We start from the raw sequence: 24,815 nt of genomic DNA on the forward strand, positions 1-24,815 counted from the left end.
CAAAGTATACATCCGGTATTTTTTTTGTCTCTAGATAACTATGTTTTAGCAAAAGCACTTAGACTTGTATACCACTTCACAGTGCTTTACAGCTCTCTCTAAACTGTTTACAGAGTCAGTCTCTTGCCCCCAACAATTTGGGTCCTCATTTTACCAACCTTGGAAGGATAGAAGGCTGAGTCAGGATCAAAATGCTGGCAGTCCACAGAATTAGCCTTCAATACTGCATTCTAACCACTGTGCCGCCATACTTCTTGGGGGATTTCCAAATCCTGTGAAGTTGCCTATTTTACCTTTTTTTTTACATCTTTCATTTTAGTGTAGGTAGGTTATGGTGGCCTGCTGATGCATCATGATGGTGCAATGCGTATTGTTGGATAGCCATGGGGGTTTTCTGCATCCCAAGGCTAAACATCAGAGATCTTGCTAGATTCAAACTAAGTATAATGCTTAGTTTTACTTTTATTTGTATAAATTGAGCCAATTAATAAACCAGAGTAAAGCAAAATAAGGCTTTGTGTAGTGTATGATTTTTTATCCATCTGCAAATTACTTCTAGCTAGTGACCGAGAGAAGGAGCTAAGAGTCAAAGCCATAGCAGCATACAGATCTTGCGATTTGGGGAAGGTGTCATTGTTAAATTTGCAGCTGAAAAATCAACAATTTCTGTGTTCATCCCAAGTCGAGACTCGGGCAATTAAAAGGGGCAAAGAATAAAAACCTGTTTCAGATTTGGTATTTCCACCAACACGAATGGATTGCCACCTTTGACAAATGTGGAATTCAGTTTTGCTAACTTTAGTCCAAAGCCTAATAGTACTAAGAAGTAATCATGCTTAGTTGGGAATTACAGGTTAAACTGAGAATTGTTCCTATTGTATAATATAATATTCTCAAAGTTACATTTTACATTTATTTTCTGTACAAAATTGAATTAGGAAGCTGAAGCATGGATGTAGAATAGGCTATTTGTATCCATAGTGGAATTCTTTGTAGTTAAAAGTTGACATTTGAAGAGAAATATTAATTTTTTAAAAAAATGGATTATTTCCACGCTAATACAACTTCACATTTGCAAGTGCTTAAAATGTGGAATATTGTTGGAAATTACCGATGGAAATATGGAATGTAAATTTGAACAAGTGACTTCCCCCTCAAAGAAAAGAAAAACTACGTCTGACCCATTGCAATACATTCTCAGAAAATCTAGAATGTCTTTCCAATTTTGAAAGAGTAAATTAAAGGGGGGAGAAACACCCCCATAGTCTTAATTTCTGGGGAATATGTTCATATATAGTTTGCATTTGTAACGTAACCAGGGGTGGGATTCTACAGGTTTGCACCTATTTGCTTGAACCGGTTGTTAACATTCTAAGAAGTTCGGAGAACCGGTTGTTAGAAGAAATTACTGGCCTAATCCTGTAAGGGAGGCAGGAAGGAAACATTCTGGGGTTGCTTACAGAAACTGCCTCTCCGTTAACCCTTATTACATTCTTGGCAGGACTAGACTTCCTGTCTCAGGAACTTCTCTGGAGTTTTTCCCCACTCTTTTGTTGGTACTTTGCTTGTGTGGAGTGACCATTCAAAGTTACAATGGCACTGAAAAAAGTGACTTATGACCATTATCCACACTTACTACTGTTTCAGCATCCCCACAGCCATGAGAGGCCAGGCGAGGAGATGCATGCCTTGATGTGAGTGATATTGAGTTGGCCATGCCCAGCCAATAACATGACCACTAAGCCATGCCCACAGAACCAGTTGTTAAAAAATTTGAATCCCACCCCTGAACGTAAAACAGTATCATTACACATAGAGACGGTTGCCAAGTCTTTCCAGTAAGCACAGGAAAATCTCGTAGGAGTGATGAAGGTACCATCTACAGGGTGGCTCGATGGCTAACATGTTGAGCTTGTCGGTTTGAATCCCTAGCTCAATGGAGTGAGCTCCCATTACTTGTCCCAGTTTAGCAGTTCTAAAGCATGTAAAAAATAGAAAAATAGGGATCACTTTGGTGGGTAACAGCATTTAGTCACACCGGTCCCATGACCACAGAGACTGCTGGTTCTTTGGCTTTGTAATGAGTGTGAGGGGAACCTTTACCTTTACACTGTGATTTCTAAATCCTACTTTAGGCACGAAAGCCCCACTGGCTTTGGGCCAGTCAGTCGCTGTCTCTCAGCCCGACCCCCACCTCACAGGATTGTTGTTGGGGGGGAAATAAGAAGAGGAAGGTGGTGTGTGTTTGATATGTTCCTTGCCTTATTTATAAAATAAAGGAGGGAGGAAAAAAAACACTTTTAAAATTTATTCAATTAACGCCAGGGTCACATATAACGGAGCCGCTACCGTAAAGGGTGTACTGTACTTTACTGTAAACCCATCCCTCGTGGCTTGCATTCCACTCGTTGCAACCAGCGTCCTCCTGCAAAGTTGACTTCCAAGATGAAGCGCCGTGAGCTGCGTCCCCGCGCACCTCAGACTGCTCCCGCCGTACGACGGCAGGTTTGCAAACCCGCCAACGGGTTTCCCGGTTTTGCGCGAACGCTCCTCCCCGCATGCCCCGGGGCAGCAACATTTGGATGTAGTGAAATAAAACAGTGCCTGGCGGGCAGCCTGAACTTTATAAAGGGAGAAGGATTTGGGACTCGTTGGGTGCAATGCAAATAAACGATAAATATTTATTTATTTATTAAATTAATTAGATAGATAGATAGATAGATAGATAGATAGATAGATAGATAGATAGATAAATTAATTAAATAAATAGATACATACATACATACATACATACATAAATTAAATAAATAAATAAATAAATAAATAGATAGATACATACATACATACATACATTAAATAAATAGATAAATAAATTGATACATACATACATGCATACATAAATTAAATAAATAGATAAATAAATAAATGGATACATACATACATGCATACATAAATTAAATAAATAGATAAATAAATGGATACATACATACATGCATACATAAATTAAATAAATAGATAGATAAATAAATAAATACATACATACATGCATGAATACATACATACAGACATACATGCATACAGACATACAGACATACAATAAAATGCCTGCTTTCGCACGGGGCTCTGGGCTCCAAGTGGAAGGCAAGGGCTCCTGAGCGGGTTGCAGGCTGGGTATCCCTCCCAGAAGACGCGAGCCTCCCCTCCGCGGGACAGGAACTTTCCGCGTCCTCCTGAACGGGTCGGGAAAGCTCTCCGGGCGAACCTCTAACGGGCGAAGCGGCGCGCTTTTCAGCGCTCTCCACGCCAGGCTCCCTCCTGCGATCGGTCCCGCCCCGGATTATCAAGTGCCGAAAAGCCGGTGGCAGAAAGCTGGAGAGGCTACTCTCAAAGCTGGGATGATGGCAGGTGTGGGAGCCAAAGATCCGCCGCGGGGCCAACGAGGCAAGCTGCCCCCGAGCCCGCCATGGCAAGCGGCTGAGCCACCCAGCCCCTTTCAAGAGCCGGAGCAGTCGCTGGGACGGTCGGTCGAAGGGGTGAGTCTCGCGTTCCTCCGGCTTGAGCTGTCCGGCTTCTCCAAGGCGCGTTCCCGCGCTTCAAAGTTGCGGGTGGTTGCTTTAGAACAGAGTTGGAAGGGACCTTGGAGGTCATCTAGTCCAACCCCCTGCTCGAGCAGGAGAGTCGATCCCAAAGATTAGCCTCTGCCTAGGATCCAATTCTCCGAATCCTTTCAAGACGGCGAAGGAAAAAGGTGCAGATTCCGTAGTCCAGGAATCCTTGGAGCACGAATGACGTCCTAATGTTGATCTCTTGACAACTGTAGGAGATTCGCCATTGACTTTCTCCACAGGACTCCTCAGAGTTGACTGATCTGGCCCGTAGCTCCTGGTTTCTGGTGGTTTCCCTTTCGTGGATTAAATCGTGCTTAGCCTTTGGGGGACTAAGAAGAGGCTATTCAGCTGGGCATCTGATAATAGGAGATAAGATATATGAAAGAAAAGAGGTTGGTGGAAAGATGGAATTCAAGTACTGTCATCAAAACTTTGTTACCTGAGGGAGGCAAAAGCTCCATCTTTGTTCTTTCACGATGCCGAACTAGATTGAAGTAGCTCCAGAGGGTAGATTTTAGATGAACTTTAAAAGGGATCAAACTGCTGACAATGGAAGTAGTTCTTCCTTGACCAGAGGTCTGGCTGGCATATCTGTTGTGGAGATGTCTTTTCAAGGGGGCATTTAGGCCCCCTTCATTTTGGGGGCATCATTTCCAAGGGGGCTAAAACTATAAAGCTTAACAGTGCCTATAGTCACCCAACAATATTAAACCAAGGTGAAATGAGCATAATACGGCTTAGTGCAATATGTAACTCTAGGTACCACTCCTTCCAAAAGAGTGCATTATGATGGTGAGGTTATTCCAATTGAATAATACAGACCACGAGGGATGTGGGGGGTTTGGGGGAGGAGGGGGGAATAGAATTTTTCAGTCTCTGCGTTTTTCTCCACGATAGCAATGGACATTGGGTTCATCCTCGAAATGAGGGTTCATCCTCAAAACGATACAAAAACAAGCGTATCTTGAAACTTCAGAATTATAAAAGGGGGAAATCATTGTCCTTTTCAAGAATTTAAGCAATAGAAACATGCTTTAAGTTAAACCAGATCCTTGTATAGGTAAAGGTATTGGGGTAATCGGGTAAAGAAGTTTGTTTTTGGCTAAGCACAGTCGTAGTGATGCATTCAACAAACTATAGTTATATGAGCATGAACCAGGTCCGAGTCTATGATCCAGGGACAAGCCAGGTTGAACGCTGGGAATGTCAGTGAATTACGTTAATAATTATGAGGAAGATGGTGTTATTTAGATCTCAGTAAGAGGGCTGCAAAGAAAACCGTACTGTATTGTACTGCAATTTAAAATTTTCTTCTAAAACTGTTTTCAATAAGCTCTAGTTAGAATTACTAACTCCCCATTTCAAATAGGCAAACTGGATTGTAGATTATACATTTAAAACTCATTTGCAATTTTTTTTTAGAAAGTCGTCTTTGCACTGTGAGTTCATGAAATACTTTCTTAAAGACAAATGCTCAAAGAAAGGGTCTACGGGCATTGGTGATAAGGCTGGCCTACAATTTTATCTGACAGCTCCATATTCTGTTGTTCCTTCCAGCCCTGACTGGACCAGTCTGATAATAATGAAGAACAGGAGTAGCTGCATTAGCAACTTATAACTGATGAATTGTTCTTTGTTTTATATATCAAGTGGAATTTGTTTTTGTCATTCAGCTATAAAACTCATAAACACCAACACATACAAACACACACACATTTAGACCAAGGAAGTTGTACTTTTAAACATCTCTTGTTATTCACCACATTTCTCTTAGCCCATGGTGCTCTTTTCAATATTCTTGGTAATGGGGATTTATTCCGACACAAATTTGGTTCTTGGTTTGCATGAGGGATGCCTTTTCAAATTACAATTTCTTCGAAACCTCTGGCTGCTTTACAACAGGATTCTCACATTCCACAAAAATGTAAAGTAGTTGATTAGGATTTACCACCTTGTGGACTCAAAAGAAATATGAATATGATGAAACATATGGAGTTAATATGAAAAGTGTGGTGAAACAAACCTCGGCTTAATGCAGCTAGGATAGTGACTGGCTCATACTTAAGTTATCAAATGATGGTGGTTTGGATTAATGCAACGTATGAAGCCACAGCTCTAATATCTGGGTCACAAAGCTGCCCTAAGTAGTGTTTTAGCTTAGTACAGTAGTACTTCAAATAAGTTATACCAAACTATTGTGCTCTGCCATGGTTTGCTGAATAAATTAGTTGGATGGATTCACGCAGTATCCAGCCATAGTTGAGCCCAAAATTTCTGTGGCTAAGTAAGACTGTTACGTGTGTCTTAGCCCACTTTATGACCATTTGTTCCAGAGTTGTTAAATGAATTGCTCCCGTTATTCAGTTGATAAACACAATTGCTGAGTGAATCTGGCTTCCCCATTGATTTTGTTTGTCAGAAGGTTGCAGAATGTGATCATGTGACCCCGGGCACTGCAATCGTCATAAATATGAGCCAGTTACTAAGCGTCTGAATTTTGATCACGTGACCATGGGGATTCTGCAATGGTTGTAAATGTGAAAAATGGTCATACGTCAGTGCCATTGCAACTTCAAACGATCACTAAACAAACTGTTGTAGGTTGAGTACTATCTGTATTTGTCTGGGCCCATCCAATATGATTTGTATATCACAATAAATGAGTTTCCCACAACCTCTCAAGCCACAAACAAGCAAATGCAAATGGTATTTTGAATAAATTCAAGGTATAACCCTCTAATTAATGGGTTCATACATTGTGCTAAGGCTTCAAATGGTTGGTTTAATGTTGGCTTAACATCTGGAATATATCTAAACCCTGCAGCTTGCAAACAGTGTGTGAACCTGTCCAATAGTGGTTTATTCACAGACTTGGATTCCTTACCATGATATGTGAATCAATTAATACGTTTTAAAAAGAGGAAACAATCTCTTTCATTAGTTACAATAGGAAAGTTCATGACATCTCACCATTCAAAGTAAAATAAATGACTAATTTCTGATCTTTAAAAAAAACCTCTGAATTGAATGCCTGAGTCTTCTTGACTTACTCAGTGCATTTCAGGCCTGCTATAGTACAGGTGAAACTCAAAAAATTAGAGTGTCGTACAAAAGTTCATTTATTTCAGTAATGCAACTTAAAAAGTGAAACTAATATATGAGATAGACTCATTACATGCAAAGCAAGAGAGTTCAAGCCGTGATTTGTCATAATTGAGATGATCATGGCTTACAGCTCATAAAAAACCCAAATCTACAATCTCAATAAATTAGACTATTACATGCAATCAATAAAACAAGGACTGTACATAGAACAATATCGGACCTCTGAAATGTATAAGCATGCATGTGTACTCAGTACTTGGTTTGGGCCCCTTTTGCAGCAATTACTGCCTCAATGTGGCATGGCATGGAAGCTATCAGCCTGTGGCACTGCTGAGGTGTTATGGAAGACCAGTATGCTTCAATAGCAGCCTTCAGTTCTTCTGCCTTGTTCCGTCTCATGTCTCTCATCTTTCTCTTGGCAATGCCCCATAGATTCTCTATGGGATTCAGCTCAGGCGAGTTTGCTGGCCAATCAAATACAGTAATCCCATGATCACTGAATCAGGATTTGGTGCTTTTGGCAGTGTGGGCAGGTGCTAAGTCCTGCTGGAAAAAGAAGTCAGCATCCCCATAAAGCTCGTCTGCAGAAGGAATCATGAAATGCTCCAAAATCTCCTGGTAGATGGCTGCGTTGACCCTGGACTTAATGAAGCACAGCGGACCAGCACCAGCAGACGACATGGCTCCCCAAATCAACACAGACTGTGGAAACTTCACACTGGACTCTAAGCATCTTGCAGTGTGTGCCTCTCCATTCTTCCTCCAGACTCTGGGTCCTTGGTTTCCAAATGAGATGCAAAAGTTGCTCTCATCAGAAAAGAGGACTTTGGACCACTGAGCAACAGACCAGGTCTGTTTTTCTTTCGCCCAGGTAAGACGCTTCTGACATTGTTTGTTGTTCAGGACCGGCTTGACAAAAGGAATATGACATTTGAAGCCCATGTCCAGGATCCGTCTGTGTGTGGTGGCTCTTGATGCACTGACTCCAGCCTCAGTCCAATCCTTGTGAAAGTCCCCAACACTTTTGAATGGCCTTTTCCTGACAATCCTCTCCAGGCTGCGGTCATCCCTGCTGTTTGTGCACCTTTTTCTTCCACACTTTTCCCTTCCACATAACTTTCTATTCATGTGTTTTGATACAGCACTTTGGGAACATCCAACTTCTTTTGCAATTACCTTTTGAGGCTTTCCCTCCTTGTGGAGGGTGTCAATGGTAGTTTTCTGCACAACTGTCAGGTCAGTAGTCTTTCCCATGATTGTGAGTCTTACTGAGCCAGACTGAGAGACCATTTAAAGGCTCAGGAACCCTTTGCAGGTGTTATGGCTTCATTAGCTGATTAGAGTGGGACACTTTGAGCCTAGAATATTGAAACTTTTCACAATATTCTAATTTTCTGTGATTGTGGATTTGGCGTTTTCATGAGCTGTAAGCCATAATCATCTCAATTATGACACATCACATCTTGAACTCTCTTGCTTTGCATGTAATGAGTCTATCTCATATATTAGTTTCACCTTTTAAGTTGTATTACTGAAATAAATGAACTTTTGCACAATATTCTAATTTTTCGAGTTTTGCCTGTATTGTTTTTCTGTCATCAGGGTGGGTGGGGGCAGATAATTATTTATAAGACAGAATGTTATTTGAGATTGAGAAATAACTGTATCCGGTGGGATTTAATTTCTATGATAAATTCCATTGTTTGTATTAATTGAATTAGTTGTATTAGTCCATTTGCTATTTTTCATATTCTTACCGAGGAATAAGAGCAGACGTCTAGTGCAAAACAGATGTTTCATTTTTTAACCTTGGCAATCCATTACCTTGAGTGGGACTGATTTTTTTTGTTAAAGTTTGAAGTCTCCTTTTTTTTCTTTACTTGAATTTATCAGCAATTAACAATATAACAGAGTATATATATGCAGAAACAAAATCCACATAATTTTAATTAGATTATCTTGGAACCTGGAGCTGGGGAATAGAGCATCATTATTTCTTTGCTGTGTCAACAAAATATCTTAATATTTTTAAATCAGGTGAAGTAAAAATAATGTTCTGTATTGTTATGATATTACCTTTTTTTCAACCAACTTTTCCATTAGGGTTAGGGTTGTCTGACTGCAACAGGTACTATCAGGTGAAGATTAATATTTCCAGGTGTTGTTTAGATTATTACTATTTAAATAGACCAATTTAAGATTTTATACAATAGCCTGGGTTGTGATGTGGTCCATTTTAATAAAATTTCCATCAAAGAAGACTGAACCACTTTAAAAGAAACCAAAGATATATACCCATTTCTTTACATTTTCTCCAGTACATTGATCTTATATTAGAATTCATCTTGTTAAGTTTCCTTGGTGTTAAGTAACTTCTATAAAATACTTACCATAAATGAGTTTTCTCTAATTTTGGCCAATGTTGACTCCAATGCTCTTTATGTCAGCCATAAAATTAAAAGTAAAGGGACTTTTATATCCAATTCCCATGTTGCTTTTAACAGATTCAAAAAGTTTGTCCTCTCTTTCAATAGAATTATTTATTTAGCAAATTTAATATAACAGCTCAACGCACACATTGGTGACTCAGAGCAGCTTACAACATTTTAAAAAATTAAAAAAATCCACCCTATAATAAAACTCTTTAAATAAGTTGTACTTCCCCTTCTCATGATCAGTTTTACTTCCTTTTGTAGTCTCCAGGCCCACTGACAAAGCTACATTTTTATATCCTTTCGGAAAAGCAACAGGGTGGGAATCAACCACACCTCGGTGGGAATTATATTCCATAAAGAAGGGACCACCACCAAGAAGGTCCCTTTTCATGGTCCCACCAGATATTTGTTTTGGATGCTTCTGAATTTGAAACAATTAGCCAGCTATAAGTTTTTGTCTGGGCTTGACTAGTCTAGTAAAGAGAAGGACCAGGGGAGACATGATAGCGGTCTTCCAATATTTGAAGGGCTGCCACAGGGAGGAAGGGGTCAAGCTATTTTCTAAAGCACCCGAAGGCCAGACAAGGAATAATGGATGGAAACTGAACAAGGAGAGATTTAACCTGGAAATAAGGAGAAACTTTCTGACAGTGAGAACAATCAACCAATGGAACAGCTTGCCCTCGGAAGTTGTGGGAGCGCCATCACTTGAGACTTTCAAGAAGAGATTGGACTGCCATTTGTCAGAAATGGTGTAGGGTCTCCCGCTTGGGTGGGGGGTTGGACTAGATAACCTACAAGGTCCCTTCCAACTCTGATTATCTGTTATGTTTCAGACAATCTAGAGTAGCTTTCCTGATGCTGGTTAAGCATATTAGGTACAACCTCCCAAAAATGAAATGAAAAACAAGAGGATGAATATGTTTTTGTTCTTGCAGGATCCAATCTAGATTGGTCACTGGGACCAGACCACATCTGTGTCCAGTTCAGATTTGACCCTAATTCCAATATTATTCTGTTTTGTCTGGACTATTATAAAGCTATAGGAGCAATATCAGGATAATCTAGCATATTTAAAATAATATTCAGAGTAACTTTACTTATAACCGTTTTGCTTATTTCTCTGTACAGAGAAATAAAACATTATAAAAGTAAAGTTACACAAATAGCACATAAATATGAAGTTACATAAATAGCACTTCAGTGAAAATTAAAATTACTTAATACCAGTAGTGGGATTCAAATTTTTTAACTACCGGTTCTGTGGGCGTGGCTTGGTGGGCGTGGCAGGGGAAGGATACTGTAAAATTTCCAGTCAGAGGTGGTATTTGCCAGTTCTCTGAACAACTCAAAATTTCTGCTACCGGTTCTCCGAACTACTCAAAATTTCCGCTACCGGTTCTCTGAACTACTCAAAATTTCCGCTACCGGTTCTTCAGAACTGGTCAGAACCTGCTGAATACCACCTCTGCTTAATACTCATTTAAGTAAGTACAAGAGATTTTATTGTGGGGAGGGCTGGTTGGATGCTCATAGCAACAGAATAATAATATTCTTGAAATATATTACAGAATTGATAAGATCCATTTCAGAATTCATGAGCCAGTTTTTAAGATATTCAGGTCTCTTTTTCAGTCTAAAAGTTAAGCAACGTACAGCCAAAGGAAAGAAGAGAAGTGAGGAACGATTTGACAGTAGTCATAAAGTCTTTATATTGCCAGATTCATGCATTACGTAGAAGGAGCTATCTTTGTTTTTTGAGTCTGTATATTTGTATATTTTAATTTTTTGTATTCAATAAAGTTGATATATTAGAAGGAGGTATCAAGTTTATATTGAATCGTATCCTGAACTTTCAACAAATTCTTTGGTCTTTGCTCACCTTTTCAGCTTGCTCATGAAGACAAACTCTCTGTGTGCAGCAAACTATGCTATGGCATTGGAGGGGCTCCAAATCAGGTTGCGAGCAGTGCCACCTCATTCTTTTTGCAAATCTACCTCTTCGATATTGCTCAGGTAAGCATTTTCGGAAGCCTGAACATCCTCAGATTCCAAGTTTAAGCTTGAGATTTATTTATTTATTTATTTAAGGAAAAATTACAGTATAAACTCACCCTCATTGGCTCACAGTGGCTTAGAAAGCTATGGCCATAGTTGGTCATGTCATGTGTGATAACTTAACATTTAATTCAGTTTATTCAGTTTTCTCTAGATTCCATACACAGAGAAGCAATTAAGATACAAATGGTTAGTTTATATTATTTTAACCAAAACAATTTCCAGATTTTGTTTGTCCTGCCTCCCATAACGAGCTGATTATTATAAAGGTGAGACATTATTTTATTTATCTATATCTCACCTTTCTTATTTTATAAATAATTCAAGGTGGAAAACATAGCTAATACTCCTTTTACCTCCTATCTTCTGCACAACAACAACCCTGTGATGTAACTTTAGCTGAGAGAGAGTGACTGGTCCAAAGTCACCAACTCAGTTTTCATGTTCTCCCCATTTATCCTTCCCTATGATTCAGAGAGCAGAGGGAGGTTCACTCTCTTGATCTAATAAAGGAAAGTCTCCTTTAAATCATTTATTTTATTTATTTTTTATTTATTTTATTTTATTAGTCAATCACTTACAAGATAATTGTTATAAGTATAAACGTGAGTAAGAATACAGGAAATAGGTGCAAATAAATGGGGTCAATAGGACAGGGACGGGAGGCACGATGGTGTACTTATGCACGCCCCTAACAGACCTCTTAGGAATGGGGTGAGGCCAATAGTGGATAGTTTGAGGTTAAAGGAGTGGGGGTTTGAGGATGTAACAACAAGACCTTGACTATGTATCAGAATGGTCAATCAAATGGCAACTTCAAATCTCAACAAATAAATTCTTCGTCTTACATATTGGCAAAAAAAAATCAGAAAATAAAATACAGGCTGAATAGTCAAGACCTTGTTGATGATCCAAACTCTGTAAGGACCTTGGAATACTCATCTCTAATGATCTAAGTGCTAGAGCCCACTATAACTACATAGCCAAAAAGGCATTAAGAGTTGTTAATCTAATCCTATGTAGCTTCTTCTCTGGTAATATCACACTACTAACTAGAGCATACAAAACATTTGCTAGACCTATACTTGAATACGGCTCATCAGTCTGGAACCCATATCATGTATCTGATATTAACACAATTAAGAAAGTCCAGAAATATTTCACAAGAAGAGTTCTCCACTCCTCTACTCGTTGCAGAATACCTTATGCCACCAAACTTGAAACTCTAGACCTAGACAACCTAGAACTATGCCGCCTTTGGTCCAATCTAAATATAGAATATAAAATCATACATTGCAATGTCCTACCTGCAAATGAATACTTTAGCTTCAATCATAACAATACAAGAGCACATAATAGATACAAACTCAAGGTTAACTGCACCAAACTTGATTGCAGAAAATATGACTTCAGCAACAGAGTGGTCAAAGTCTGGAATACTCTACCTGACTCTGTGGTTTCTTCCCCAAACCCCAAATACTTTAACCTTAGACTGTCCACTATTGACCTCACCCCCTTCCTAAGAGGCCTGTGTATAAGCGCACCATCGTGCCTACCGTCCCTGTCCTATTGTTTCTTTTTATTTTTCTTAGAAGTATCCATCTCACGTATTCAAAACTATGTTTATTCTTATACCTGTATCTTGTAAGCGATTGACAAATCAAATAAATCAAATAAATAAATAGAGTCAGGAAGTGCATTCCAGGCACTGACCACTCCGTTGCTGAAGTCGTACTTTCTGCAATCAAGTTTGGAGCGATTAACATTGAGTTTGTCCTTCACTTTCACACATCTTTCACTGTTAGTGTCTTTATGGACCAATCATGTAATTTTCATGCCAACAATATTGAAGTGGTTTCTGTTGAATTTTTCTGTAAGGTTCATCCAATATTTGGAAAAACTACCTCCAAAATTTATGGTGTGCGGATTATATGACATCATACACACACAAAAAAAGCAAATGAAAGTTATTTATGGAGCACAGTTCAAGGTTCGCTGTCCTATGTCACAGACAGTAAAAATGATAAACTATTTTTGATAACCCTTAGTTACACTTAGAGTGTGGGCTGGTACAATATTTATTTAAATATATAGGAGCAAATTCCAGATGAATAAAATTATTTCAAATCAACAAAGTTTCTCATAGGACAACGGAGTCAAAAAAACATCCATGCTTTATACAAGACAAAATATTGTGATTTGGCCAAGTTATTTAGCACTTATACCTTCTTTAGATAAGTAGGTTGGACTTCACATAACCGATGCTTGTTTTTTTTTCAGATTCCTCCATTCCAGGCCTCCTTGGTGCAGGTCCTTGGCAGGGTATGTGGAGCAGCTGCAGATCCTCTTGCAGGGTTCTTCATTAATCGGAGCAAAAGAACCAGATTTGGGCAACTCATACCTTGGTAAGCAAAGCTGATATATCCTCTTTTTTGTTGAAGGCTTAGAAGTTGTTTTTTGTTTTTTTTAAAATGCATTCATTCACTTGCATGGTCTCCAAACCAGGTACATGTTTTTGAATTTATTTGCCCTGGTTCATACACCACGCTAAAACTACATTGGCTGCTTCATCTAAAACACTTAAGAATAAATCATGATTTAGAAATCACTATGACTTTTTGAGCAACATGTAAGCTAAAATCAAATGAATCCGATTTTAGTCTGCAGGTAAATGGGTATAAATTAATTTGCTGATTTTTAAAGTTTCAATTTTAAATCATTTGTTAGTATTCAAAACATGTTGAGTTATATGCAAAACGGTTATAGAGGCATCAGTTTAGGAAGTCTGAAGCTATGATAGATAAAGGAATAGGTTTTTTTCCCCTTAAATTCCAATTCAAAAATATAAATTAGAAATCTAATCCAAAAATTTCTTTAATCATTTATAAAAGGGAAAATAGATGATAAATCTTTCCAGACCTTATTTCTCAAGAAACTGTATATTTCTTAGATTATTTGATTGATTCATTGATTGATTGATTATGTGCTGTCAGATTGATCTAAACTCCTAGCAATCCCATATTTTTCTCCCTGAAAATCAATTCCTTACTTGGTCTTCCAATGGTGCATCCATCACCACTATAATCAAGGCCATCCACATTGCCGCTGTTCCATACTAGCAGGCTTGTAAGCCTGCATTCCTATTGGTCAAGAAAAGCCGGGCTGTGATTGGACAAAACTAAGCGTTCTGATTGGTTCTTATTCGGCTGCCGCGATTGGGTAAAACCAAGCGCGGCAAGCTCAAATGCATGTCATAGGCTGCCTAGCCGCAGCCAGCTCTATAAAAGGAGCTGCCTCGGCTGGGAGTCTTGTCTCGGTATCTAATTTCCTAATAAAGAGCTGTTGTCACTACTTTGAGTCTCGTCTCTCCTTGGGACCCACCGCCCAGACTTAACAGCCACTTATCTTCATCTTCTCTTTCATACTATTTTTCCCAGCATTACAATCTTCCCTACAGAGCTAGATCATCCAAAGTAGGGTAATTTGAATCTGGTGAGAACTTTGGATTTGGATAAACCTAATTGTTTATTTTCTAGATTGTCCAGAATATTCTCTGAAGTTTTCTCCAATAGGAAAGTTCAAAAACAACAATATTTTCCTTCCGTGCTTCTTCAAAGTCTAGCTTTCATTTCTTTGGTGTCACTGGGAACACCACTGCTTGCCCTCCTCTGCTCTTTGTGGAGGCAGTCATATCAGAGGGTCTGAATATCTTTTTGAAGGCCTTTAATGATGGCTGCACCAAATGTTTGGTGTATTTCGGGACTGCTCCTTTCTTTCCTCTGAATGGTTGATCCTAAAAGGCACAAACTGTCCAACCTTTCAGTACCTTCACTGTAATTTCTAAGACTGCTTGTTGTAGCTCACACAATTCACAAGATGTTCTGGGATTCCCATTTTTCCAAGCATATTCTATCATTTAACATTATTGATTCAATCCAAGGCCTTTCTATAATCAATGAAGCACATACTAGCTTTTTTGGCTTTCTTAGCCATCTAGAAATAATGTTTTGTGTTCCTCAGCTTTTCCTAAAGCCAGACTGAGTATCTGACATCTCTTTTTAATAAAGTCTGTGTCACACTAAGCTCTATTTTACTATCATGTGAAATTAAAGACAATGCATGATAGTTTGTTTGTTTGTTCTCTCTCTCTCTCTCATATTGGAATGTAGATTGACTTCTTCCAACCAGTTGGTCACATTGTCATGTAGCATAGCTTGCTTAGAAACTTTACTACTGCTTCTTCTGTTGCATGCCATATTTCTGAACAGAATGGAATGGAAAAAGAATGGAGTAAGAGTGGAGTAGAACAGAGCAGAGCAGAACAGAATAGAATATTCTTTATTGGCCAAGTTTGATCGGACATACAGGGAATTTTCCTCTTTTATTTATTTTCAGATACGCACTTTCATTTTCTATTATTCATTATAATTTTTTCATTGATTAGTTTATGTATTTGTATTCATATTCCAATCTCCTAGTATGGATGAAAGTGGACTCCTTTCCTCTTCAAATAACTTCTATATGTTTGTAGTTTAGGCTAAGATAAAGGATCTCATAACGAATGAACTAATGATGAACATTGTTCTTTCAAAAAGAAACCAACTCACAATATTTGTTGTTCTGTTGCTGTTTCTATAAGACTCTGTATTCTACAAATGATAATCTACATTGGAAAGAGGAAAAGTGTGCCACACAGCTAGACATTAGCATTATCATGGTTGACTGTTGTCTTATCAACGTTCTGCAGTGTAGAGTAGATTAGCTTCTTGTACATTTCCTTTTTTCCTCAGGAGAAACTGTATTAAATGATGACTTTACAAATGTTTTTCTTTCAAACAGATTGTTGTCCTCTAGACAATTAAATTTTAAAAAGAAATTATTTTGTAATAGCCTTAGCGAGCGGCATTACATAGCTGACCTTGGTTGATTGTAAAGATTTGATCCAGGTTAATACCTAGATGGAAGACAGCCTGCTAGATATAAAATCTGCCTGCTAAACTGAATAGTTAAAAACAAGAAGCAAAAGAAGGTAATTGCAAGACACTTCCCTAAGTCAGTAAGAATTGAGTTTTACTTGAGGGCATCTGTATTTTTTTTAGTAAACATAGGAGCCAAGCACCATGCCCTATTTCCACAAAAAAAAAACCCCAACATAATTTTATTATACCATAAGATTAGCATATTTATTCTAGTACAAGATTCCTTAAGATATTACCTATTTTATCAGGTGGACTGAGCTTTATTCTATATTATTCTATTACTAAATAAATAAATATAGAATAATGCTCTGTCTGCCTGATAAAATTATTTTTTTTACTTCTTAATCTCCCATCTCCCTTGGATGTCTCTCCTTATATGTCTTTAGTTGATTTTCAGAATTTTAGGTACAATGGAGCTGATTTAGAAAATAATGGAATGGGCTGCTGAACATAATAACGGAAGAATGTACAGCCCTAGACTGACTCTAAATGCTCTCTTTAATCCGTACAAGTAATCTTCGATTTATAACAGTTCATTTAGTGACCGTCCAACGTTACCTCAGCACTGAAAAATATGACATGACTGTTTTTCATAGTTACGACCTTTGTAGCATCCCCATGATCATGATCAAAATTCAGATGCTCGGCAACGGGTTCATACTTATGACCTTTGCTGTGCCCCAAGGTCATGTGTGAACACTTTTTGCGACCTTCTGACAATCAAAGTCAATGCAGAAGCCAGATTCACCTAACGGACAGGTTTCTAACTGATCGACTGCAGTGATTCATTTAACATCTGTGGCAAGAAAAGTCGTAAAATGGGGCATAACTCATTTAACAAAGGTCTCCCTTAACAACATAAATTTTGGATTCAATTGTGATCATAAATCGAGGACTATCTATACTTAACAACCCATCACTTAACAACTCCTTACAACCTTTGACAGAGCCCTGGTGAAGTTGCCTTCTTCTCCACCTCTTCAAATGACCCATGGAAATATCTGTCACTTTGCTGAGGGACTAGGAAACAGTGAGTTGCAAACCATGAGGAAAATGTACCTCCCCATTCTGGGGAGTCTCCAAGGCCCACTGTCCCTCCAATAAAGAAGAGAGCTTATCCATTGACTGTTGGTACATCTCTGCCCACCCTACCACACTAACAGTTATCTAAGTTGTTCCCTTGTCTTTCCCTTGCCACCCACAGCTATTAAGAGATCTCAGTTTTCAGCCTTGGTACCAAAGCAGTCAATCATGGGCAGCTGTTGGGCCTTGCCACCAGCTGATTGGATATACTGGCTAGAGGGAGGTGGGGGGAAAAAGTAGAGATAAGGCCCTCCCACTTCCCAGTATACAACCTATGGGTTTTTGGGAAGCATAGCCTGAAATTATGATCCATCACTGTGTCCAATTGTAGCAACACTGCAGTGGCCCCAACTTTGCAAATACAACTTGGTGTGAAAATCCTTGAAATTTCAATTACAGAGAAGTAATGCATCCTGAATCTTGGATGCGTTCTTTCAATTATTTGAAGTACCTTGAATCAAAAAATGTTGCCTTCTAGTCTAGTGTACCATTTTGACCAATTGAAGGCTACAAATAGGCCAACAGAAGAGTTTTAGTAATACATAGATGGTTTCATGAAAATGTCTTCTTATGTGATGGGACTTTATATGTGTATTTCATTTCATTTGGCAAACATTCTTTCCATCCATCCAAAAGTTTGGGAATGTATGGAAGGCAGAATGCTAATGTGCACAGAAGATCAATTCTTTTCCCCATTATGCTACATTTGGCCATGGCAAGTGCTGTTGTGGCAGATTAATTCTTTATATAAGCATCAAAAGATTAATTAATGCAACCGTCTAGAAGCAGACAGTTTTGCTTGATATAGAATCAAACATGTGGTGATAACATAAGCTTGTGTAGAAGTATGCCACTCAGAAGGCTGACTTGCACGTCTATTCTGAAGAAGACAAACCTCCTGAGCCAAATAATTTTATCATTTTGGGTCCTCAAATTGGAAAGACATAAAAGTAGGAGGAACCCCATAACCATTCTGGTATTCCCCTAACATAATCTCTACACACAGTTGTCCTTTTGAAGTACTTCCTCATTCAGTAACTGCAGTTGGAACTGTCAACTCAGTTGTTAAGCAACACAATCGCTAAGTGAAATTGTGAATGTACTTATGAATTTATTTCAGCCTTCCTTTGCTTTGCAGATCCGTGAAGGGGGTAAATGCAAGGATTGGTTACAAAATTAGTTTTTATCGTCATCATAACTGTGAACAGTCTCTAAACAAGACAATTGCTACATGAGGTCTATCTGTAAAGTTTATTCAGTTTTGAGGGACTCTTTCAACTTTGTGTGGTGGGTTTTTTTTACTCTGAATTATATGAATTGTGTTAATTTATACATTGTGGCTATTTCACTACAGGCCTTCATAAGCAGGCTCCAAAATGTTCCACCTTAAGAACAAGATAGAAACATCAAATATGCTGAACTAAGTTGTTTCATGAACTCTACCTTTTTCTTTTCTTTTGTTCTTCATTATTTGTGATAATGTATTCTTGTCTATGTTGCATGAATGGGATGGTTAAAAGTGCTCTTCTGATAATACTATTCTGATGGGATTAATCTGTGTGTTATCTATTCTTCCCAGTTTTTGTTAATAACATCCATAGTCATCTGATTACATTGTGTACTAACAAGAATGCTGGAGAGTTCTGTTATAACTAGAGGTCATGCTCTGGGATGCTCACCCCTCACAAACAGTAAAGCTAGAATAGACTGCCTTTTGTCCCTTAATGTTACACCAGCTTGATTGATACACAGAACTATTTACCAGGCATGAGTTCATTTAAAGGTTGTTTAATCTGTTTTACTGATTGATCTGTTTATTTGGTATTGTTGCCATGAAAATAAATGGAGGCGACTTCAGGCCCACATCCATAAAAACTGCATTTAGATGTCAGTACTGTACATGGGGCATGGGTGCGCAAAATGATAACCATGTTTAAAACTAATCATGATTGTGGTTATCTGTAGTTTGCCAGTCAGCTTTCCTTTCTATGTTTGTAAACATAATTGAGTTTATGAAATTATATATTTAACGTTTGTAACGATATTTTTATAATGAAATTTAAATGAGCATTCATATTTTTTGTCTTAGCAAATGATCAAATGTAGAATCTAAGATGTGCATTCAAATGTTAAATGGCTGTATTCTGCTTTCTAGGAGGGAAGAAAAGTAACTTGAAAAGCAATACTTTCAGTTTGTGTTTTGATTTGTTTTATTTCAATATTTATGAAGTATTTATTATTTTATTCCATGTGTTCTCAACTTCTGCGTAGGGGTAGATTATCTGAGTGGGGTTATTCTTTCCATTTTACTTCATGAATACTTGTTTGCTTTCACTCCAGGTTGTTGGGTTGCACACCATTCACAATTGTGTCCTATATCTTGATGTGGTACTTACCTCCCTTCATATCCAACCGAGTTCTGTGGTATCTGTCTTTTTATTGCCTTTTCCAAGCCCTGAGTACAGTAAGTTTACTGGTTCTGAAAACCATTTTTTTTTCATATATAGCAATCATATATTTCTGACTATCATATCAGTGAATTGCACATTTTTCTCAGATAAAATGATTTGCCTGTTCAGTCATATAGTTCCAAAAGGGAAGTACTATGTATCTTTGGGATTATTGTATTAATTGAGCAATTCAAAGAGATTTAACAAAAGTAGCTAGTAGAAGATATTGTTCACTGTATTTTTAATTATCATACTTCCATTTGTCTGGAATAAGGTTTTCTACTCTAGCAGAGGATTGTACTGAAAGACCTCCAAGGTCTCTTCCAACTCTATTATAGCATGTCAGCAGGGATGGGATTCAAAATTTTTAACAACCGGTTCTGTGGGCGTGGCTTAGTTGGTGGGCGTGGCTTGGTGGTCATGTGACTGGGTGGACACGGCTTGGTGGTCATGTTACTGGCTGGACGTGCCCATCGAGGCATGCATCTCCTCGCCTGGCCTCTTGTGACTGTGGGGATGCTGCAACAGTCATAAGTGTGAAAAACAGTCATAAGTCACTTTTTTCAGTGCCATTGTAACTTTGAATGGTCACTCCACACAAGCAAAGTACCAGCAAAGGAGACAAAAAAATTCCAGAGACGTTCCTGAGACAGGAAGTCTAGTCCTGCCAAGAATGTAATAAGGGTTAACGGAGAGGCAGTTTCTGTAAGCAACACCAGAATGTTTCCTTCCTGCCTTCCCTACAGGATTAGGCCAGTAATTTCTTCTAACAACCAGTTCTCTGAACTGCTTAGAATGTTAACAACCGGTTCTAGCAAATAGGTGCAAACTAGTAAAATCCCACCCCTGCATGTTAGCCTTTTGTCTTTGTTGACCAACTGGTTGAACAGAAAAAGAATCATGCTCCCAGAATGCCAATGCTTTATTATGAAGATGAAAAGATGTTTTTGTGTTGTTTGGAATTTCCATCCAATGATGGTTTGATTCTATTGGTTGACATATTTTTAAGGTTATGACTGAAGCGTGACTTTTATGTCATCAATACGTAGAATAGCTTAGGATTTAAATGTAGGATTTAAATAGGATGTAGGATTTAAATAGATTGGGACAAAGCTATGAGTGGAGGGGAAGTCAGGTTGATTATGCAGATATGTTATATGTGAGATAGATGATCAATTAACAATTGGTGTGTGTTTTAAAAAAACATTGCATTTGTTGAGACCGTCAGAGAGAGACTGAAGCCTTTTGATACTTTTCATACTTCAACTATCTCAGTTATGCTGTAAAAAAATTGTTTTTCAAAATTGATCATTCCAGATGATCATTTGTTGGGATCTGTGGTGATGCCGTTGGCGTACATTATTGTACTATAATGTTGTAATCCTGTAAAAGTAAAGATTACATGGCACTATTGTGAGGGTATATCACAATTCACTGGAAAAATTGTATTATAACACCATAATACTATAATGCTGATTTTTATTTATTTTATATATTAGATTTGTGTGCTGCCCGTAACACTGATGAAAAAAGGGGATTTTTAAAATGAATAATAACACAATTTTATGCTACGAAATAGTGTCTTATTAACAATTTTCCAATACCTCCATGTTATGAGTAGCAAAAGTTAATGCAAATCATCACCATGCAGATTGAAAATGAAAATGTCGTAATTATTTATTTTTTTAAACTATTTGTGATAGAGCTGCTAAGTATTTTTGCTATAGCTGTACCAGGTGCCATTTTCTGCTCTCACCATGTTTCTGAGCACAAATCAAGCCGATCGTGATTCAGCAACTGCCTACCGTGAGTTTCAAAGTCTGCTTTTAATTTTGGGAGGGTGTGGGGGACATTGGGTAGGATGGGGATGCAGCTTTGGGCTCCATCTTAGGACGGGGCTACAACTTTCTTGGAAAGTTTGTAAAGGATGAAGGCTGTTTGTTCATCTTTTATTTTCAACTGTGTTCAGTTTATTCTAAAGATTATGCCATTTGCTCCTTGGGTTTTCCGCCTCAAAACAGAAATATCCTGAAACAGGTCCTGAAACTCAACAAGGTCATTCTGTGGGACATAGAAAGAAGCCATTAGAGCCACCCCATCACTTTATCTATATAAACCTAATGGCTAGTCAAATGACCATCCTGGTGAGATTTTATTCATTGTTAAATCCCTTTGATGACATTAAGACAATATTGCTAATAAAATGAGAAAATGAGAGAGAGAAGGTGACTAATTTGACATTAAGCCTTGGTGGAGCAGTGGCTAGAGTGCAGTATTGCAGGCTACTTCTAATGACTGCCAGCTGCCTGCAATATGGCAGTTCGAATCTCACCAGGCTCAAGGTTGGGTCAACCCTCCATCCTTCCAAGGTCAATAACAGGGGTGGGATTCAATTTTTTTAACAACCAGTTCTGTGGGTGTGGCTTAGTTGGTGGGTGTGGCTTGGTGGTCATGTTATTGGTTGGGCGTGGCCAACTCAATATCACTCACATCAAGGCATGCATCTCCTTGCATGGCCTCTCATGACTATGGCGATGCTGCAACAGTTGTAAGTGTGAGAAATGGTCATAAGTGACTTTCTTCAGTGCCATTGTAACTTTGAATGGTCACTCCACACAAGCAAAGTAGCAGCAAAAGAGTGGGAAAAAACTCCAGAGAAGTTCCTGAGACAGGAAGTCTAGTCCTGCCAAGAATGTAATAAGGGTTAACGGAGAGGCACGGAGAGTTTCTGTAAGCAACCCCAGAATGTTTCCTTCCTGCCTTCCTTACAGGATTAGGCCAGTAATTTCTTCTAACAACCGGTTCTCCTAATTGCTTAGCATGTTAACAACCGGTTCTAGCAAATAGGTGCTAACTGGTAGAATCTCACCCCTGGTCAGTAACATGAGGACCCAGATTGTTGGGGCAATATGCTAACTCTGTAAACCACTTAGAGAGGGCTGTAAAGCACTATGAACTGGTATATAAATCTAAGTGCTATTGCTATTAAGTTTTTTTTTTTTTTTAGAATTCAGGTTAACTTAGGTAAAAATGGCAAGAGAGGAAATATCTTTTGAACTCACTACAAAGTGCACTGTGTTGTAGATCTGCTTTTTCGTTTTCTTAGGGAGGAAATCATCATTCCACATTCACCCACAGTCCCTCATGCTGCTTCATATATTAGCATGTTCTTGAGCAAGTTTTTGAAAACCAAAACAATTCAGGTGTTCATTCACATATAACGGCAAGCTAAACACTCGGACAACCTTTCAGTTTCCTTACTTCCTTTGCAAATTCTGAACTTATTGCCCACTATATGGTTGGAGTAAGTGGAAAGCATTATGTGACTCATTCCAGTTCTGATCTGAAGGGCAAATGCAGGCAAAAGTTGAACAATTGAAGCACAGAGACAAACTGCAGTTTCTGTTCACCTAGAGAAACCTAGAAAGAAATGGAGCAGAGAAAAGGAAATGTGTGGGCCTGAGGCTCAGTGAGATGGAGACAATTTATGACATGTTGATTTCCATTTATTCTCTGGGGTCTGTGCATTATGCTGGAAGAGATAGCTTTGTAATAAATCATTGGTCTTTAAGTAATCCCACTTTTTTATTTCCTTGCCCATATTATTTCCTGAATTTCTGACTGCATGTTACAATGGCCCCTTCCTCTTGTTGCAGTTCTGTTTGATATTCATTGCAATATACATATAAACCACTGTTTTACTATTGAAAGCAGTCTAGAGGGACGCGTATGTCAGAATCTGCAAGGTGTGCTGCTTTTATAAAAATGATGGGGTTTTGCTCCGGAAGCTTCACCCACCATCCTGCAGACTTTGAATGCCCTGTGGAGAACTTAATAGGCTTAATAATAGGCTTATTAGCAGTAATTGTGAGAAGGATCTTGGAGTCTTAGTGGACAACCAGCTAAATATGAGCCAGCAGTGTGCAGCAGCAGCCCCAAAAGTTAATGCAATCCTAAATTGCATTAACAGAGGGATACAATCACCACACTATAAAAAAGATGTTGAGGCTCTAGAAAAAGTACAGAGAAGAACAACCAGGATGATTAGGGGACTGGAGACTAAAACATACGAAGAACTGTTACAGGAACTGGACATGGCTAGTCTAGTAAAGAGAAGGACCAGGGGAGACATGATAGCGGTCTTCCAATATTTGAGGGGCTGCCACAGGGAGGAAGGGGTCAATCTATTTTCTAAAGCACCCAAAGGCAAGACAAGGAATAATGGATGGAAACTGAACAAGGAGAGATTTAACCATGAAATAAGGAGAGATTTAACCTGGAAATAAGGAGAAACTTTCTGACAGTGAGAACAATCAACCAATGGAACAGCTTGCCCTCGGAAGTTGTGGGAGCGCCATCACTTGAAACTTTCAAGAAGAGATTGGACTGCCATTTGTCAGAAATGGTGTAGGGTCTCCCACCTGGGTGGGGGGTTGAACTAGATGACCTACAAGTTCCCTTCCAACTCTGTTAAATTGTGCCTGTGGTTCAGCATTCATTAAACAACCCAGATTTGTAGATGCGGTTTGTTTTCTTCCCAAAGGAATGGCATTTGAAGTTCTTGGAACACTGATTGGAGCTACGCTACATGGTCAAATAGTTGCCGGTGCTCACACTTCTAGTCGCTGTATCCAGAATGAAACTATTGGGCTGCAACAAAACAGCTCTGAAGTCCTAGATGTGTCTTATGGAGTAAGTCAAGAACATTTCCTAATGTTTTTACAATGCTAATGGCAGCATTCCAAGGAACCTCCATTCTAGTCAGTAACTCCAAGACAGGCATCGTCTCAAAAGTACCTTTATTAGAATAGCACCTGGCACATCTGTGAAATCTCAAAACTAAAAGTTTCCCAGGCTTCCCACAATGTCCCAGACTATAAGCCATCCCCTTTTCCCTCATCATCACATCACATGAACCAATCCCAAAGTAAGTCCCTTTTTGTGCCTGCGCCACACTCTATGACCTTGAACTAACAAAAGAATTCTATTTTGTCTACTAAGAGCTACTCAATTAAAATCACCCCCTCTCCCACTTTCTTAAGCTATGTGGCAGTGTTGAATAAGGTTTCCAAAGCTAACAGCTACATTACACTGGAA

General features: G+C 38.6%; 1 protein-coding gene across 1 annotated transcript in view; it reads left to right on the forward strand.

The window, feature by feature from the left end:
* The first annotated feature begins 3,201 nt into the window (after nt 1-3,201).
* MFSD2B (MFSD2 lysolipid transporter B, sphingolipid) overlaps nt 3,202-24,815 on the forward strand; it is a 31,213-nt gene continuing 9,599 nt past the window's right edge. The window contains exons 1-6 of the mRNA XM_026710356.2: nt 3,202-3,533; nt 11,039-11,164; nt 13,487-13,611; nt 19,609-19,732; nt 21,446-21,524; nt 24,262-24,410. Of these exons, the coding sequence (XP_026566141.2) occupies nt 3,396-3,533; nt 11,039-11,164; nt 13,487-13,611; nt 19,609-19,732; nt 21,446-21,524; nt 24,262-24,410 (741 nt within the window). The 5' untranslated portion in view covers nt 3,202-3,395. The remainder of the gene's footprint in view (nt 3,534-11,038; nt 11,165-13,486; nt 13,612-19,608; nt 19,733-21,445; nt 21,525-24,261; nt 24,411-24,815) is intronic.

The sequence above is a fragment of the Pseudonaja textilis genome, chromosome 1, assembly GCF_049901715.1.
Source record: "Pseudonaja textilis isolate UNSWEBS1 chromosome 1, rPseTex1.2, whole genome shotgun sequence".
In the NCBI taxonomy this organism is placed as follows: domain Eukaryota; kingdom Metazoa; phylum Chordata; class Lepidosauria; order Squamata; family Elapidae; genus Pseudonaja; species Pseudonaja textilis.